The sequence below is a fragment of the Squalius cephalus genome (genome assembly GCF_949319135.1).
Source record: "Squalius cephalus genome assembly, chromosome: 8".
Taxonomy (NCBI): domain Eukaryota; kingdom Metazoa; phylum Chordata; class Actinopteri; order Cypriniformes; family Leuciscidae; genus Squalius; species Squalius cephalus.
Window position 1 is genome coordinate 26,160,269 of NC_137129.1, and position 16,664 is coordinate 26,176,932.

At 39.9% G+C, this 16,664-nt stretch overlaps 1 protein-coding gene across 1 annotated transcript in view; it reads right to left on the bottom strand.

Moving 5' to 3' along the window:
- Positions 1-16,664, bottom strand: part of LOC307163107 (retinoic acid receptor beta-like) — a 678,858-nt gene that overhangs the window by 490,546 nt on the left and 171,648 nt on the right. Inside the window, exon 2 of the mRNA XM_079878973.1 lies at positions 6,082-6,230. Coding sequence (XP_079735099.1) covers positions 6,082-6,230 — 149 coding nt within the window. The remainder of the gene's footprint in view (positions 1-6,081; positions 6,231-16,664) is intronic.

The window sequence follows — 16,664 nt, forward strand, 5'->3', positions numbered from 1 at the left end:
CCAGTGGCTATAGAGCACCCTTGAGCCTATTATTCCGTGAAGTTCATCCTTAGAACAAGTCCCTTACAATGGTGCTGCGCCCAGAGGGACGCTACTGTATTTGACACAGAAATATTCTATAATCCTTATTCTAATCCTTTGAAGCTGTTAATGTCACCCTTTCAAAGGCAATCTGGCCTGGATATGCTATTTTTGCTTCCCTTTCTCTCTCACCACATGGTCCAGAATGAGTGTGTAAATGGATATGTAAGTCTAATAATCAATATATTAAAGGTGCTCTAAGCGATGTTGGGTGACGTCACTTCTTGTTGACGTTCAAAGTATTGTCAAACAAAACGGAGGCTAGCTCGACCCTCCCTCCTCCTCATCCCATCCCCCCACCCCCCTCCTTTCCATGCTTCCTGAAACAGTCATGAACCATTTAGAAAAAACAAACTGGATTTACCCACCTGTCCAGCAAAAACAGAGCCACCTGAATTTCGGATTGGAAGCCCTTCTGCCGGAGGAGTTCTCGCCACCTTTTGAACGCTTTTCCGATGTAAATTCTGGACTTAATGCAAATCTGCAATGGAAACGCACCTACTGTTTGTTATGTTTCGTGGTCCAGACTGGGCCAGTTTGTTTTTCTTGCCGCTTGTGGAGCCTGGGCTGTCTACAGAGACCGCATTTTTTTACAGTGTGTTCAGAGGACAGGCAGCTAGCGGATAGTGAGGAGATGTTTGCTGTATGTGACAAAAAATATTTTGGCCAAAAAAAAAACGTGTGACATCACTTAGAGCACCTTTAATCTTATTTTCAAGTAGGTTTTTATGATTATTTTGATTATATATTTATTGATTATCAACTTGTCCCGTTTGAGTGTTGCAGGGATGATGGATACTTATCCCAGCATCCTAGGCTGCAGTCCATCATTGTGGGGGAAACTGGAGCACTGGGAGAACATACAAACACAAAAAGGCCTCCACACTAAGCCGGGACTCAAACTGGGGACCTTCTTGTTCTTCATCATTAATTGGATGAATAAGTTCCCTTAGCAGAAGTTCTGAAGAACGAAACATAAATCACATGAGCTAACTAACTACACTTGAAAGATGTTTTTTTAAATTATTATTATAGAATTATTTTTCAGCATAAACATACATCACTATGGTAATGAAGATTATCCAGCTAACATTTCAAATTTATTTACAGCTGAAATGTATATGTAACCAGCAAAACATTTATCATAATGTACTTTAAATAACATTAAAAACTAATGTGAGAAAGATATCAGTTCCGCTGCATCAGTTCGGATAAATATTTTGCTTGTTACATATAAATGTTAAAAAAAGTTTAACTTTTAAGTTTAACTAGACCAGCAGTAGCCTGCATCTCAAGTTTTTAACCGCAAAAATCAATTCTGTGTGAATGGCCTGTAACTGATTGAAAGATAAATATCGCATTCTTATTTCAGTGTATTTAAGCAGACAGTTTGCCTTGTACATTCAGCAAGCCAAAGAGGGCAATGACCCATCTTAGTGGCGGGCGGCCAAATGACACTTTAAAAACAATCAGAGCTATAGAATTTTATATTAATATTTATTAAATTTAAGTAAATATGAAGATACATATTCACAAAGATCCAACTCCCCGCAATTCTCACCTTGAAAGCACGCAAATATTTCTGCCTGTTGTCGCATGTGTGATTGCCGGCCTCTGCTTTCACACTGCGTTGTTACTTTCAGCTAATAATATCCAGGGGCGGATCTACATGGCACAGACCTCAATAAATTCTGATTGGCCACCCCGCAGAGGATATTATTACTTAGCTACTCAACAATTAAATAAATACGTGGAGACTAAATATAAATATAAGATAAATATAAAAGTTGCTTTCAGTTAAAACAGCTCAAACATGCATTTTAGTTTAGCATTTTAGGGGTATGATTCTAATGGATTTACGGTATGGTGAAAATGCACTCTTTTAACAGCCTAAGTTATTTTAGTTTTATTGTGTTGTTTTAAGTTCCCTGTGATCACTGTAAATACATTTTATTTATTCATTCTATTTCTGTTGTTTGTCTCATCTTTTTAAACACTCCCAACCTCACACAGTTTAATCTGACTCCATTTTTAATCCATGTAACTCAACCGATTGGGCTGATCATTACAAACTTAGCTCCCACATGCACCTTGAGTTCCCTTTCGAGGGAACTCACGCTGCGTCGAGAATGGTCACTTTGGGGAACGCCTTTAGCGTGACGCATCTGAAGCCTGTATGGAACTAGTCCTATCTTGATTGGTGTTGCGTCATGACGTCACTCGTGACGCCGCATGTGACGGTGATGCGGAAGCTATGAAAGGACGCCGGATCACAACAGCGCCAGCTTCTGTTCTTCAGCAAGTGTTCTGTGTGACTGTGTGTCTTATTTGGTGTTGTTTGTCTCACGTTATCTCTACATTAAAAAATATCATGGCGAGCAAAAGTCAAGATAAGCAATTCAGACAGTGTGCGTCCCCTTGCCCGTGCTATTGTGTTGTTTGTCTGGGAGTGGAGCATGCATGGGCAGCGCTCGAGGGTGCTGTCTGTGCAAATTGTGATCAAATGCCCCTGAGAATGCTCCGCTCCTGTTTGAGCCTGTTCAATGAATCAGGCCAGGCACGCGCTCCCCGTGGATCAGGTCCCATGTCTGTCGAGGCAGAGCGGAGCTTGTATTCATGGGGATCGCAGATGGAGTTGGCTGATGATGTTGAGATGGCCTTGGCCCTTTCTCAATATTCAGAGGCCAGCTCCATTGGTCCCGCTCACAGATTGGAAACTCACTGTGCGGCTTCTTCCGCCCGTGAAGAGGACCCGATGCTCGAATTATCTGGCTCCGAGGAGTTGGATATTTTGAGCATCGAGGTGGGAGAATGTGAGGACTCGCCACCCCATTCTCCTGCCTTTGAGGAGCTGCTGGAGGTTGTGACCAGGGCAGTGGCTAAGTTAAATATCGAATGGCCACCAAAGAAGCAGGAAGCGACAAGAAAAAGTACACTCGCTTCCTGCAAGCCCGGTCACAGCCTTTGCGCCGGAGCCTCCCGTTTTTTCACAGATCTCCACACCGAGGTGCCCTCCTCTTCTAGACTTTCGAGCCCCAATGGCCACCTATATTCTTCCGTTATAGGTTCGAAAGAGAAGGGCTATGGGACGATGCCACGGGTTGAAGCGACATTTGCATCCCATCTCTCGCCCGATGCTGCATCGTCCCTGAGAGCTCCGCCGCTTCCCTCCAAGCCCTGCCGTAGAACATCGGCCTTCATTGGGAAGGCATACATGGCGGCAGGTCGGGCTGGTGCATGCCTGCACACGATGGGGCTCCTGCAGGCATACCAGGCAAACCTCCTCAAAGAGGTGGACGACAGTGGGGAGGTCGCCCTCGACGACATTAGAGAGATGCGTCGAGCGGTCGACTTGTCTCTCCGGGCTACCAAGGAGACGGCCCGCGCCATTGGCCGCTCCATGGCAGGTTTGGTAGCTACGGAGAGACATCTGTGGCTGAATCTGTCGGGCATCGGGGACAAGGACAGGGCCTTCCTCCTCGATGCCCCAATTTCGTCTTCTGGCCTCTTCGGCGACGTAGTCAACACTGTCGTTGAGAGGTTTCAGGAGGCGAAACGACAGTCAGCCGCTTTTAAACAACTTATCCCCCGCCGTTGTCCTAGGTCTCGTGGTTCTGCGAGGCAGCCACCAGGTTCTACGAGGCAGCCACCAGGTCCTCATACCTGCAGCAGCAGAAAGAGAGTGTTGCCTCTCGTGCTCCCCCGCAAAAGGCCTGGAGCCAGAGGCAACACCCTCAACCAAAGTCTTCTAAGCCGAAGGCAGATATGAGGACTGTCATTCAGGCGAGGAAGGCTTCGGCAAAGAGGTCCTGATGCGATGCGCAGGCCTCTGAGGGTGGTCCCCCCCGCGATCGAACAACAACAGCTCGCTCCTTCGCGGAGCCCTCAGGAAATCGATGTTTGCCTCCTGCCGCTAAATGCGCTTCGGGACACATCAGTTTCCAGCGAACGTAAATCGCAGTGTCCGCCCGAAAATATTGCGGCCCTGTCGAGTTTGCTTCCTCTCATGAGGCCTGTAGAAAAATTAAATCGGTTAGTTCCTGCCAGTCAATTGCTTCAGGTCACCGAAATCCCAAATATAACACCAGAGGTCAGTCTCTCGAGACTGGTCCCCCTAGTAGTTATCTAGACACATGGAAAGGTCTTCAAAATATATCTCAGTGGGTCCTGCACACAGTGGAAAAGGGGTACAGAATTCAGTTCGAGTATCATCCACCAAAGTACAGCGGGGTTGTGCACACGCTGGTCAGCCACGAGCAGGGTCTGGTCATGGAACAAGAAGTTCAGTCCCTCTTAACAAAGGAAGCCATAGAGCAGCGTCCTCCTCAGGAGAGGGAGGCTGGGTTCTACAGCCGGTACTTCATAGTTCTTAAGAAGGATGGGGGGTTACGTCCTATTATAGATCTCAGGGTATTGAACTGGTCTCTGAGGAGATTCAGGTTCAAAATGCTAACCATACCTATTATCATGAGTCAGATCACGTCCGAGGACTGGTTTGTCACGATAGATCTAAAATATGATCACTTCCACATATCCATCCTTCCCCAACACAGGAAGTTTCTATGGTTCGCTTTTGGGGGAGAAGCGTATCAGTACAGAGTTCTTCCATTCGGCCTAGCACTGTCACCTCGCACCTTCACGAAATGCATGGATGCTGCTCTTGCTCCTCTGAGACTTCAAGGCATTCGCATCCTCAACTACATCGACGACTGGCTCATTCTGGCACAGTCAGAGGAAATGGTGGTTCAACATCGAGATGTTGTTCTGAATCATCTAAGGTTCTTAGGATTAAGACTCAATGTCAAGAAGAGTTCATTAGTTCCTCTGCAGAGAACCATTTTCCTGGGGGTAGTATGGGACTCAGTCACGATGCGGGCACAGTTGTCTCCTGAGCATTTCGTTCCCCAAAGTGTCAATTCTCGACGCAGCGCGAGTTCCCTCAAAAGGGAACTTGTCGGGTTATGACTGTAACCCTTGTTCCCTGAGACGCTGCGTCCCTTGGCCACACTTCTCGCGCTCCTGAGAACGACTTGCTTCGACCAATCAGAAGCTGATGCTGTTGTGATACGGCGTCCTTTTATAGCTTCCGCATTACCGTCACGAGTGACGTCATGACGCAACACCAATCAAGATTGGACTAGTTCCATACAGGCTTCAGACGCGTCACGCTGAAGGCATTCCCCAAAGTGTCGATTCTCGACGCAGCGTCTCATTCCTTCTCAGGGAACGAGGGTTATAGTCGTAACCCGAGATGTTTTTTTTTGTTGCACTAATTTGTTTGTTCATAAGGTGGCAACATAGCCCAAGGCTTGTTGTTTCACAGCTGTTTCACAGTTCACTTGTTGTTGTTTCAAAATAAACCGATGAGATGGTACAACAACAATGACAAACTACCGGAGATGGCAACAACAATAGACACCCGCATTGATGAGTGCTTGTGTAAAGAGATTTAAAGATACTGTAACATCTCTTAGCTTAAACAAGTTGCTACATATACATTTGTATCATTAATAACTTCTGAAAAGAAATAGTTCATATGAGCTGTGTGTCATCTGAAGGTTTTAGATCCAGTCTTTGTCATACACTGGAGCTGCTCTCATCAGTTTTGTGGTCTGTGTGAAACTCAAATGCTCTGCTCTCGCTCGGGTATAAAAAATGTAGGCTGTTGTGTGGACAGGACATTTTGAAGAAAATGTGGTCGTCAATCCCATAAACACTGATAGTGTTAGCATGGCATAAGAATGTATTCATGTTTAGATATCCTGCAAGAACCTGTGAGACCTGCATTACTCCACAATCAGACTTTCAGACAGCATTAAACAAGATAATTTAGCTTAGGCTGAAGCTCTACAGCACTCAGTGTAAATAATTTAACACAAATGGGTTTGAACCTTAGTTTGTTTAGTGGGCAGACCTGGGGCCAGGGTAGTAGGATGTGCAGGCGTGAAAACCTGAATATTTATTGAATGGGTTCCATTTGGTATTGAATAGCATGTTTACCTTGCAGCCTTCACAAGCACTGACACCATAGTGGTACCCCGAGGACTTGTCCTGGCAGACAAAGCAGGGTTTATAGACACGAGGAGGGGGTAGAGGTGAAGGAGGGCTGGGGACCAACTCCTCAGAACTGGTGCTCTGAGTTTCAATGGCTGTAGGGGCAGAAAGAGACAAGAAACATGACCGATTATGTTTGAGATGAAAACTGGCTTCAGACATGACTTCAGACTCGTAAGCACTTTACTTGAGACAATAAATGCAATGAATAAAATGGTAATTGATACATACAACAGGGACATCGTTAGGCCTATTTTAGGGGGGCTGAAGCTACCCCAAAATGTTCCTAAGCCCCCCTAAGTGATAAGAACAACAATAACAATTCGATTTATCAATAACTGTATCCTCATTCATATTTAAACGCAACAAATGATATATATCCAGCTACAAAAAATAGCCGAAAAATCGGAAGTTGGACAGAAGTACAAAAAGTCGTTGTGCTATCAAGATGATGCACCGCACCGTCTTGTTGCATTGGTGTGAACTGTGGCAGCTAGAGCATTGCAGACCGGAGCGCTGCAAGTAACTGGAGGATTCATCTCGTCTCGTCGTTACACTCTCCCTCCCACACACACCGATACACACACTAATGGTGAAAGGAAGTGTGTGTATCTTAATGGTCCAGTGGTAGAACTTTTGGCACAAAGGTATCTGGGTTCTAATCCACACTCGTATATTTTTTTTTCTCGTATAGTTTTTTTTTTCTCATCAAAACCGATTATGTTCATCAGTGGTTGTATATCAAGCAGGGACACATTTGTGCACGAGCCACATGAGAAAACACTGTATCTGCGCCACTGATCGCAGCGGCAACGAGCACTTTGATCACTTGATTTAAAAAACACATTTCAGCGCTAGATCGTCTCTTATTTAAAATACTAACTAAATGAATTCTCTGCCAGTTAACTGGAGATGTTTTATTTATTTGTAGAATTGGTACATTCGTGCCACGAGATGTTTTAAAAAGTGGTGGGGACAAAAAAACTAAAAAAAACTTTTTTTTTTTTTTTTAAAAAACGAAAACAAAAAACAGCAGGATTGCGAGGCCCCCTAGTGGTGCGAGGCCCTGTGCGGTTGCACAGTTCGCACAGTCTATGACGGCTCTGGATGTAGCTCTAGATGTGAGTGCAACGATTTTGCAAACGCAAGTTACAAATACCCTGGGGGCTAAGCCCCCCCTGTCTTCCAATCCTAGTGACGTCCCTGACATACAATGAAAACAGCAGAAATAAAACACAAGTGCTCAACCTCTATGTAACTAATGCATGCTCGTCTTTTGGAAATAAAGCATGTCAAGTCAAACATACCAGCAAAAAGAATAATGTAAATGCTAAATATAGGCATAGAGTTAGCAACGCTTGACTTGCATCTGACAAAAGTCCTGCGGCCATATGTATAAAACCTCTCAAAAATACTCTTAAGAATAGGCTTAAGCTTTGACTGAAGTGTCATTTTTTTTGTTGTTGTAAAAAGTAGGACATGTATACGAGTAGGAGCTATTTATAAATAAATTAAAAGCAACTTTCAGCAAAGACTAAGACTTAAGTGTTAACTGAGGTAGCACCTCTAAACCTCTAAATCAGCCAATAGTGAGTCTGGACGGGTAGTCACGGCAGCATGACACCAATCAATGAATATAATAATAATAATAAAATCATATAATTAAGAGACTGGAACATTTATAGTATATAGTTTGCACATAGTTATAGTTTGCAACTTTATTAATCCCACAGGGGGCTATTTCAATAGGGCTTAAAACACACAACATCACGGGCACATCCAAAATTAAAACATATTAAAACATAGATAAAACATAATACATATTACAGCATGCTTCAAAATAAATTCAATTTCTCATAAATACCTAATAAACAACAAATTAAGACTATTGGTGTTTGTGCCTTTGTGTGTTAGTTTGTGTGTCATGTTAGTGTTTGTGTCTCTGGCACAAATAAATGTACATTTATTTAAAATATTTGTTTTGCATTGTGCAAAATTATCACAAATAAGTATTGATGTCATGGAATCCTTTTATATTAATATATGTCTCCTCATTTACAGTTGGAGCCATGATGTTAACATGAGTTCTATAAATGGCTCCAACAACTCCAGGGAAGACTGCAATCCTCATAAAAGTGACTTGCTTTTGCTGCATGGTTTGAAGGTCAGTTGAAAAGTCAATGAACTTCCTTACTATGTTTTAGTTTGGTTAGTGTCAAAATAGTGTTATATACAGTAAGACCCTGCTTACGAGGGGTGGGAATCTTTTGGTACCTCACGATTCGATTAAAATCGATTCTTGAGGTCACGATTCAATTAAAATTGATTCTCGATTTTGAACAAAATTTAGATTCGATATGTGTATATATTTGATTGTAGTTTTGTGTTACTGTTCTTATTTGACTGCAGTAGACAGTTTAATAGGTCTAAAAGAAAAAAAAATCCTACTGAATTAAATGTGAACCTTGAAATTTATTTGGTTTGCCTTCTCATTTTAGTCACCCAATATTATAAAACAAATGCCCTTTAAGCTGACTACAATCATTACACAGTCTTTTGTAATAAAGAAATTTTATTTTATTTTTGATATTAAAAATAGGAACAAAGCATCAAATTACAAACAATAGGACAAATACAAAAGAAAAAAATATACAAATTAAATAAATAAAAATTTTCAGGTGCAGTAGGTTTATTTAACATGTAGTAAGAAATACTACCGAAACTGATTATCATCTGTAAAAACAAAACACTGTATAGTCTTCACTGTATGAATTAAATATAAATTGATTCATATTAAAGATACAAAAGTTATTTCGTGTAGGTCATTACATATTCTGTTTACATTGAATACTCCACAGTCCACACGATGTGCATTTTGACATAATTGTGTGTGTAGCTGTGAAAGAGAACTGAATTAGAGATCGCATGTATGTGAGAGTGCCCGTATTTCGTTCTGTGTCCGCCAGCAAGAGCACCGCGTTGCGTCCTTGTTCGTGGCTTATTGTGATTAACGTCAATAACTTTAAGTAGTACTGTGAAGTTACAGAAGTATAACACTTTAGAAAATTGATTTTTGAAATTTGTGAATCGATGCAAATAGAAGATAGAATTGTGATTCATATATGAATAGATTTTTTCCTGCACCCCTTACTGTGGACTGATGGGGCCCAAGTCATCATCGGTGCACTGCTGCAATTTCACCAAAAAATTATTAAGTCAAGTCAAGTCATCTTCATTTATATAGCGCTTTTAACAATGTAGATTGTTCCAAAGCGGCTTTACAGAGATACTAGGATAGTAAAGTAACAGAGATTGTTTTGGCTTTATAGCAGTTCTTGAATAAAGTTATTTTCCAGCTAAAGTTAATTTGATTGATTCACTTCCATCGCAACGATCATTAGTTATTAACTTAGGGGCCGCTAACACAACACCGTTTTAACAGGAAACTCTACACAGATTTTAAACGCGAAACCTGAGAGAACGCTGATGGCGTGCACATGCGTATTACGAGTTCAGTCTATTGGTATGCGCGTTTGAATATAGCCTATGTGCGCAGGTTTGTAATTCCCTACAAACCAAGCCTTAAAAAACTACTTGTCTGGCCTTAACATTTTGATACAGGGGGCGCTGTTGGACACCAAGCATGTAGGACGTGTCTCCCTTTTGCTCCGCGAGTTTGTGTTTATTTTAACTTTTTAACCTGTTAAGCCTCACCAGTGCGTCGGCGCACTGAAGCGTTTTTTTTTTATTTAGTTCAAATTTACTATCAGATTTAATGTTATACCTTGACAAACTATACATCATTAAAAAGATATAAGACTCAAGTTTCAGTTTTTGACCACTATTGTATTCTGAGAAACATATAGTGACAGTTATGTCTTAATTTGTGTCAGGAGTTATGAAATGAAAAAATGAGTCGTTACCTTTAATATGAATTATGCGCGTCAGCCGCTTTCATTCAGAAAAAAAACTCCGTGCTGTCGTCATGACAGCGATACACAAAACAACGTCCCTCAGGGCTTTTAGCTCAAAAATGTGCAGACTTGGAGAAATATTGATATATTCTCATAGATTCACATCATATTTCTATAGACAGGAATAATATTTATTGAATTTATAGCCAAATGCGTCGATGTAATCATTATGAGCGCTTCTTACTGAGATGTGCTGTGTTTTCAATTTATACCAATAGCCTGAGGGCGCTATTATGCACAATAATAGTCCATATATGGAACATGAAGAAGAGCCATGATCATGTGACATTCCAGGACGTCACTGATACACACAAAGCTAACACAACAGATATCGCTGTAATATGCAGATACAGACGTTTTGAAGACAATAAACATGATTGCAATGATATTTGACTTGCCTGTGTTCTTCAAGCCATGCCAGGTATTTTCATAATAATAGATTATATTTATAATGTAATGCTAATCGATATAGACTTTATCATCGTGCAGAAAACTATAAATAATATGTTTTCTGTCTGATTTTTTTATCTGAAGCCAAATTAGATCACAGAAGATTATTTAAAACACTCGACTTGCGTTATAAAAGTAAGTTTGGAGCAAAAACATGGTTTTAATCTCATAAATGGTCGTGTATTGATGGTGTGCTAAGCTAACATGCTAGCTAGCCCAGGTGCACCTGCCACCTGTTATTCTTTTATGATTTTTTTTCTAAAAAGGAATGCTTAGCAGCTACTGAAATGTTTTAGTGCATTTGATACAGTTTCAACAGTTTTTTGTGAAGTGAGAACTTTGATAAAAGAAATTAGGGATTGAAACCCTATGAATAGCCTGTGAATAGCCAGTCGTTAGTAACTATAATGCAGACAAAAGAAATGCATATTTAGAGCCATAACCAGGCTGGAGAGGTGTGAATGTGTGCAGGGGGAGACTGAGACTGAATGGGGATCGTTTGCACCACAAAACAATAGAGACAAAAGACTGAATGGATGCTTAGAAGATGACTAAACATCAGTAGCATTTTTAGAGTCTAATCAAAATAAAGTAATTTGACATGATCTTGAAAAACAAGAAAATAAGTTTTAGACTTATCATTTTCAGATTTTAAATATAACATGGTCACACATGTGGCTTTAGCTGCAGTGCATTTCTAGATTGCTACAGTGCCAACTTCAATTGTATTTTCATGAATATGTTTCATAAAAATAAATTTCTAATAACTTTACAAAACTTTGAAGCTATTTTTTAAAAAAAAAATTCATTATGACAATAATTAATTCTACATTTACAATAAACTGCCAGGTGTCAGCTTTCAAATGAGATCATACTTGTGCTTTTAGTGCAAAGGGTTCATGAACTGTATCTGTTTCAGTTTGGGTATGTCATTTCTGGGGATTTTTCAAAAGTGGGGTTGCAGCTTAACAGGTTAAGTGGTTTATTTTATTCCCACCAATTTTTTTCAACATGATGAAAAAATTGTGAACGGATAATAAATATCTCAAACGGTTTTGCTATGGCGAGGGATTAAAGTAATGTCAAAAATGGAAACACTAAAAGCCTCATATCTTCTAAAAATGTAATTATACACAATTTATTTCTATATAAAATTATACAAATATCAGAACTAAACCCATTTTATTATTTTTTTCAATGTAATAATTGTTTAATTTTAAAAAAAGCCAGATTGTTTTTTTAGTCCAAAAATAAACAAATCATGTCATTCATAGTGCTATACTGCCCTCTTGTGTTCAAAATCAGGTAGGCCTATTGTATCTACATAAAAATATACTAGGTATGTGACGGTGAGAATATTTTACCACCGGTTAATCGACGTGTGACACCGCTGGGGGCTTTTGAATCGCCAACTTAAAAACGAAAGTAAAATATGTTCGTCCACACTGACATTGATAGTGGTTGAGCGAGTGTTTCAAATGAATTCCTATGGAAGTAGGAATTAACTGAAAAACGTTCACTCTGTTCTGCTCGTTCCTCGCCGTGGATGCGCACCGTTATGAATGCCCGTGCAGCCATGAGCATTTTAGTTTAATTTTAAAATTAGCGCCTTTCGGGGGTTGATTGCTTGAAATTATTTTACAAAAGCACAATGTTGTGTTTTATTGCGACTGTACACAAATATAAGTTAACACTTTGCAGTTTGAATGTCGTCCTGTATAATGACGGAGTATGTTTTTATGTGTCCACTGTTCAATCGCGCCCACGCCACACACACACACCCACCCACACACACACGGTTTACTATCTTTGTGGGGACTCTCCATAGATTTAATGATTTTTATACTGTACAAACTGTATATTTTATCTCCTTACACTAACCCTACCCCTAAACCTACCCATCACTGAAAACTTTCTGCATTTTTACATTTCCAAAAAAACTCATTCTGTATGAAGCTTGTTTACCCATGGGGACCTCTATTTAGGTCCCCACTGTGATACGAGTCCCCATTAGTCTGTGTGCATTCAGGTTAAAGTCCCCACCGGGACAGAAAAACATGAACACACACACACACACACACACACACACACACACACACACACACACACACACACACACACACACACACACACACACACACACACACACACACACACACACTCCAGCATTGCAATCTTGACATTGCAGCCTGTTCATTATAGACTTAATAAAATATAATAATAAAATGGTCAACCTAACATATAAAGATTACACTGCTCTAAATAGTCAGTAGTACAATTCGTACAATGACAGTAAGCACCGCTCCACTGTGAATTTTCCAAGCACATTTTTGCGCATGTGAAGAGGATAATTTTTCCCTTCGATATTGGAACGTGAGTGAAGTACAAAGCATATAATAAACAATAGTTTAGCATCCAAAAAAAGGTAATTATATATATATATATATATATATATATATATATATATATATATATATATATATATATATTAAAAATAGGGGAAAAAAGAATATATATATATATATTTTTTTTTTTTAAGTGACAAGACAAAGAATATTACTTGTCTGATATATATATATATATATATATATATATATATATATATATATATATATATATATATATATATATATGCTGCGAGCAGCGATGGAGGGCCCAAGCCGGTGACACCGCCACCCCGGTGCCTTTAAAGGCACCAGGTTGGCGGTGTCACCGGCTTGGGCCCGCAATCGCTGCTCGCAGCTATATTTATTATTATTATTATTATTTTGTCAACCTTTCGGGCACTTTTGGGGCCCTTAACATGCTCGAAAACTCTTGAAATTTTGCACACAGGTCAGAACCCGCGGCCATAAGGGCCGGGCTGAAGCTGGTACCCGGGCGTGGCAGGGGGCCTCGATAGCGCCCCCTGGAACGGGATCCGAACACTTGTCCATAAATCAGACACGCTTGCATGTAATAATATGAAACTCGGTACACATATAGACCTCATCGGGCCGAACAACTTTCGTGCTCTAAGTTTTACGCCAGACCAACAGGAAGTCGGCTATTATGGGTTGTTTGGAAACGCATGCTGTGGAATTTGATGTACTCCTCCTAGGAAATTCATCCATTCGCCTCCAAACTCGGTCGGCATGAAGTCAAGACAGTGAGGATGCTAAATTGCGGACGGATTTTTGATATCTCGAACGGTTTGGTCGTGGCGAGGACACGAATTTATGGCGAGAAAAGAGAAACACGAAGTGGTATAACTTCTGCATACGTTAACTGATCTTGATGAAACTTCAGCAGTGTGTTCGTGGTAAGAGGCCGATCAGATGGATGTAACTATTGTGAGTCAAAGTTATAGCACCACCAACTGGCAACAGGAAGTGTGTCACTTTCAAAATGCTTTTGACAAAAGTGGGGGGGTTACTTTTACCCACAGATACAAAAATCAGTATGTATATTGGTCTCATCGAGCCGGACAACTTTCTAATTTACAGACATTACCTCTGACCAACAGGAAGTCAGATATTTTGGTTTGAATGTGGATTTATTTGCAAATTCAGCCTCTGCATTTTTACCCACTCCTGCTAAGTGGTTTACTTTATTCACACCAAACTTTTTCAACATGATGAAAATACATTAAAGATGCTAAATTGTGAACGGATATTGAATATCTCAAACGGTTTTGCTATGGCGAGGGATTAAAATAATGTCAAAAAAGGAATCAGAAAACGTCTCAGATCTTCTAAAAATTTAATTATACACTATTTATTTTTATATAAAATTATACAAATATCAGATCTAAACCCAGTTTTGGGTTTATTCAGTTTTTTTTTAATTCAAGAATTATGTACAAGTTTAAAAACAGCCAGAATGCGCTATTTAGTAAAAAAAAAATGTCATACATAGGGCTATACTGCCCTCTTGTGTTCAAAATTAGGTAGGCCCATTCTATATTGCATTTATATATAAATATATTAGCGATGTGACTGAGAATTTTTTCCCACTGGTTAATCGATGTGTGACAGCACGGTGGGGGCTTTTAAATCGCTACCTTAAAAGCGAAAGTGAAATATGGACGTCCAGTAGGAATGAACTAAAAAACATTCACTCTGTTCTGCTCGTTCCTCGCTGTAGACACATATTGCCCATGTAGCCGTGAGCATTTTAGTTTCATTTTAAAAATGCCGCCATTTCGGGGGTGGGATTGCTTGAATGTTTTTTTACAAAAGCACAATGTTGTGTTTTATTGTGAGTGTACATAAATATAAGTAAACACATTGCAATTTAAATTATGTCCTGTATGAACAAAATTACGGAGTAGCCTATATTTTTATGTTTCCACTGTTCGATCGCGCCCGCGCCACACACACACACACACACACACACACACACACACACACACACACACACACACACACACACACACAAACACAACAACATATTGTGCTTTCCAGCATTGCAATCTTGACATCGCAGCCTGTTCATTATAGCCTTAATAAAATATAATAATAAAATAGTCAACCTAACATATAAAAATTACACTGCTCTGTTTAAATAGACAGTAGTACAATTCATACTATTCACAGAAATCACTGCTCAACTGTGATGTTTCCAAGCACATTTTTGCGCATGTGAAGAGCATGTGAAGTTTTCCCTTCAATATTGGAACGTGAGTGAAGTACAAAGCCTATAATAAACAATAGTTTAGCATCCAAAAAATATTATATATATATATATATATATATATATATATATATATATATATATATATATATATATATTAGAGGTGGGCATAGATTAATTTTTTTAATCTAGATTAATCTAGATTAATTTTGAAATTAATCTAGATTAATCTAGATTAAAATGGCTCATTTGAATTCTGCCGAAGGCATTCAGAATATGTGTGCTACCCAAATAATGACTATAAAAGTAAGTCTTTGAGAACGGGTTTCTCAAGCCAGGTGGCGCATTAGACCAGGGGCTCATCTCCTGTTTCCACAATGCATCACAAACTGCTTGAGAAAGCTGTTCTACTCATAGACTTTAAAATGTTACTACTGTACTGTTACCGTACGTAGGCAACATTAGGTAGGCCTATGTTATTATCAACTACTATAGGCTATCAATTAGGGATGGGCGATATGGCCTAAAATCCATATTGTGATATACATTGCAGCCTCTTGCGATAACGATATTATAATAAAACCATTTCAGAACAGGTTACACAGACCCTGTTAAATGTTTTTTTTTTTTTTTGAAAGGGTGTATGTAGTTTTGAGAACATATATTGTGCAAAACTGTAAGTATACAACATAATCTTGCAGATAAATAAAATTTAAGTACACTAGCTGCAGAGACTTAAGTAGGTCTAATGTTTATTATGGCTTGGAGCTTATGAAACCCCAAATTTAAAATTAGAATATTGTCTAACTGATGGCTTTTCAGTTAAAAAGAAACACAACAACGATTCTTAAAATCGGGCGCTTTTAATAAAAAGAGATTATGTGGTACACCACTCACTAAGATATATTGGGAATAATACGCGCGCGCTGGTATTCAGTGATGTGTTTCGTTTTGAATTTGAGGTGGTAGAACGGATCACACTGGATCGTGTGTTAACTTACCGAACTGTTACACCACACAGTCTACGTCGGACGGCTTAAATCCGAACCAAGTCCAAATAATGGATGTTGCACCGATCTTTTACACCAGCTTTCACTTTCAGCCATGTTTACTTAAGATGACGACGAATATGATGCGTTGCAGCCGGGTGTTCCTCGCGGCCGTGGGTAGATTGCGTCATCATAGCTTGTGTAGCTTGAGCCAGCTCCCAACCCAACTTGGAGAATAGATTAACGGCGATATTTTTTTTATCGCGCGATAAGAGTCTCGCGTTAACGCAGCGCGTTAACGCCGATAACGGCCCACCACTAATATATATATATATATATATAAATATAGCTGCGAGCAGCGATGGAGGGCCCAAGCCGGTGACACCGCCACCCCTGTGCCTTTAGTGTAACTAAAGGCACCAGGGTGGCGGTGCCACCGGCTTGGGCCCGCAATCGCTGCTCGCAGCTATATTTAGGCCCAAGCCCTGAAAGGGCGAAGGCC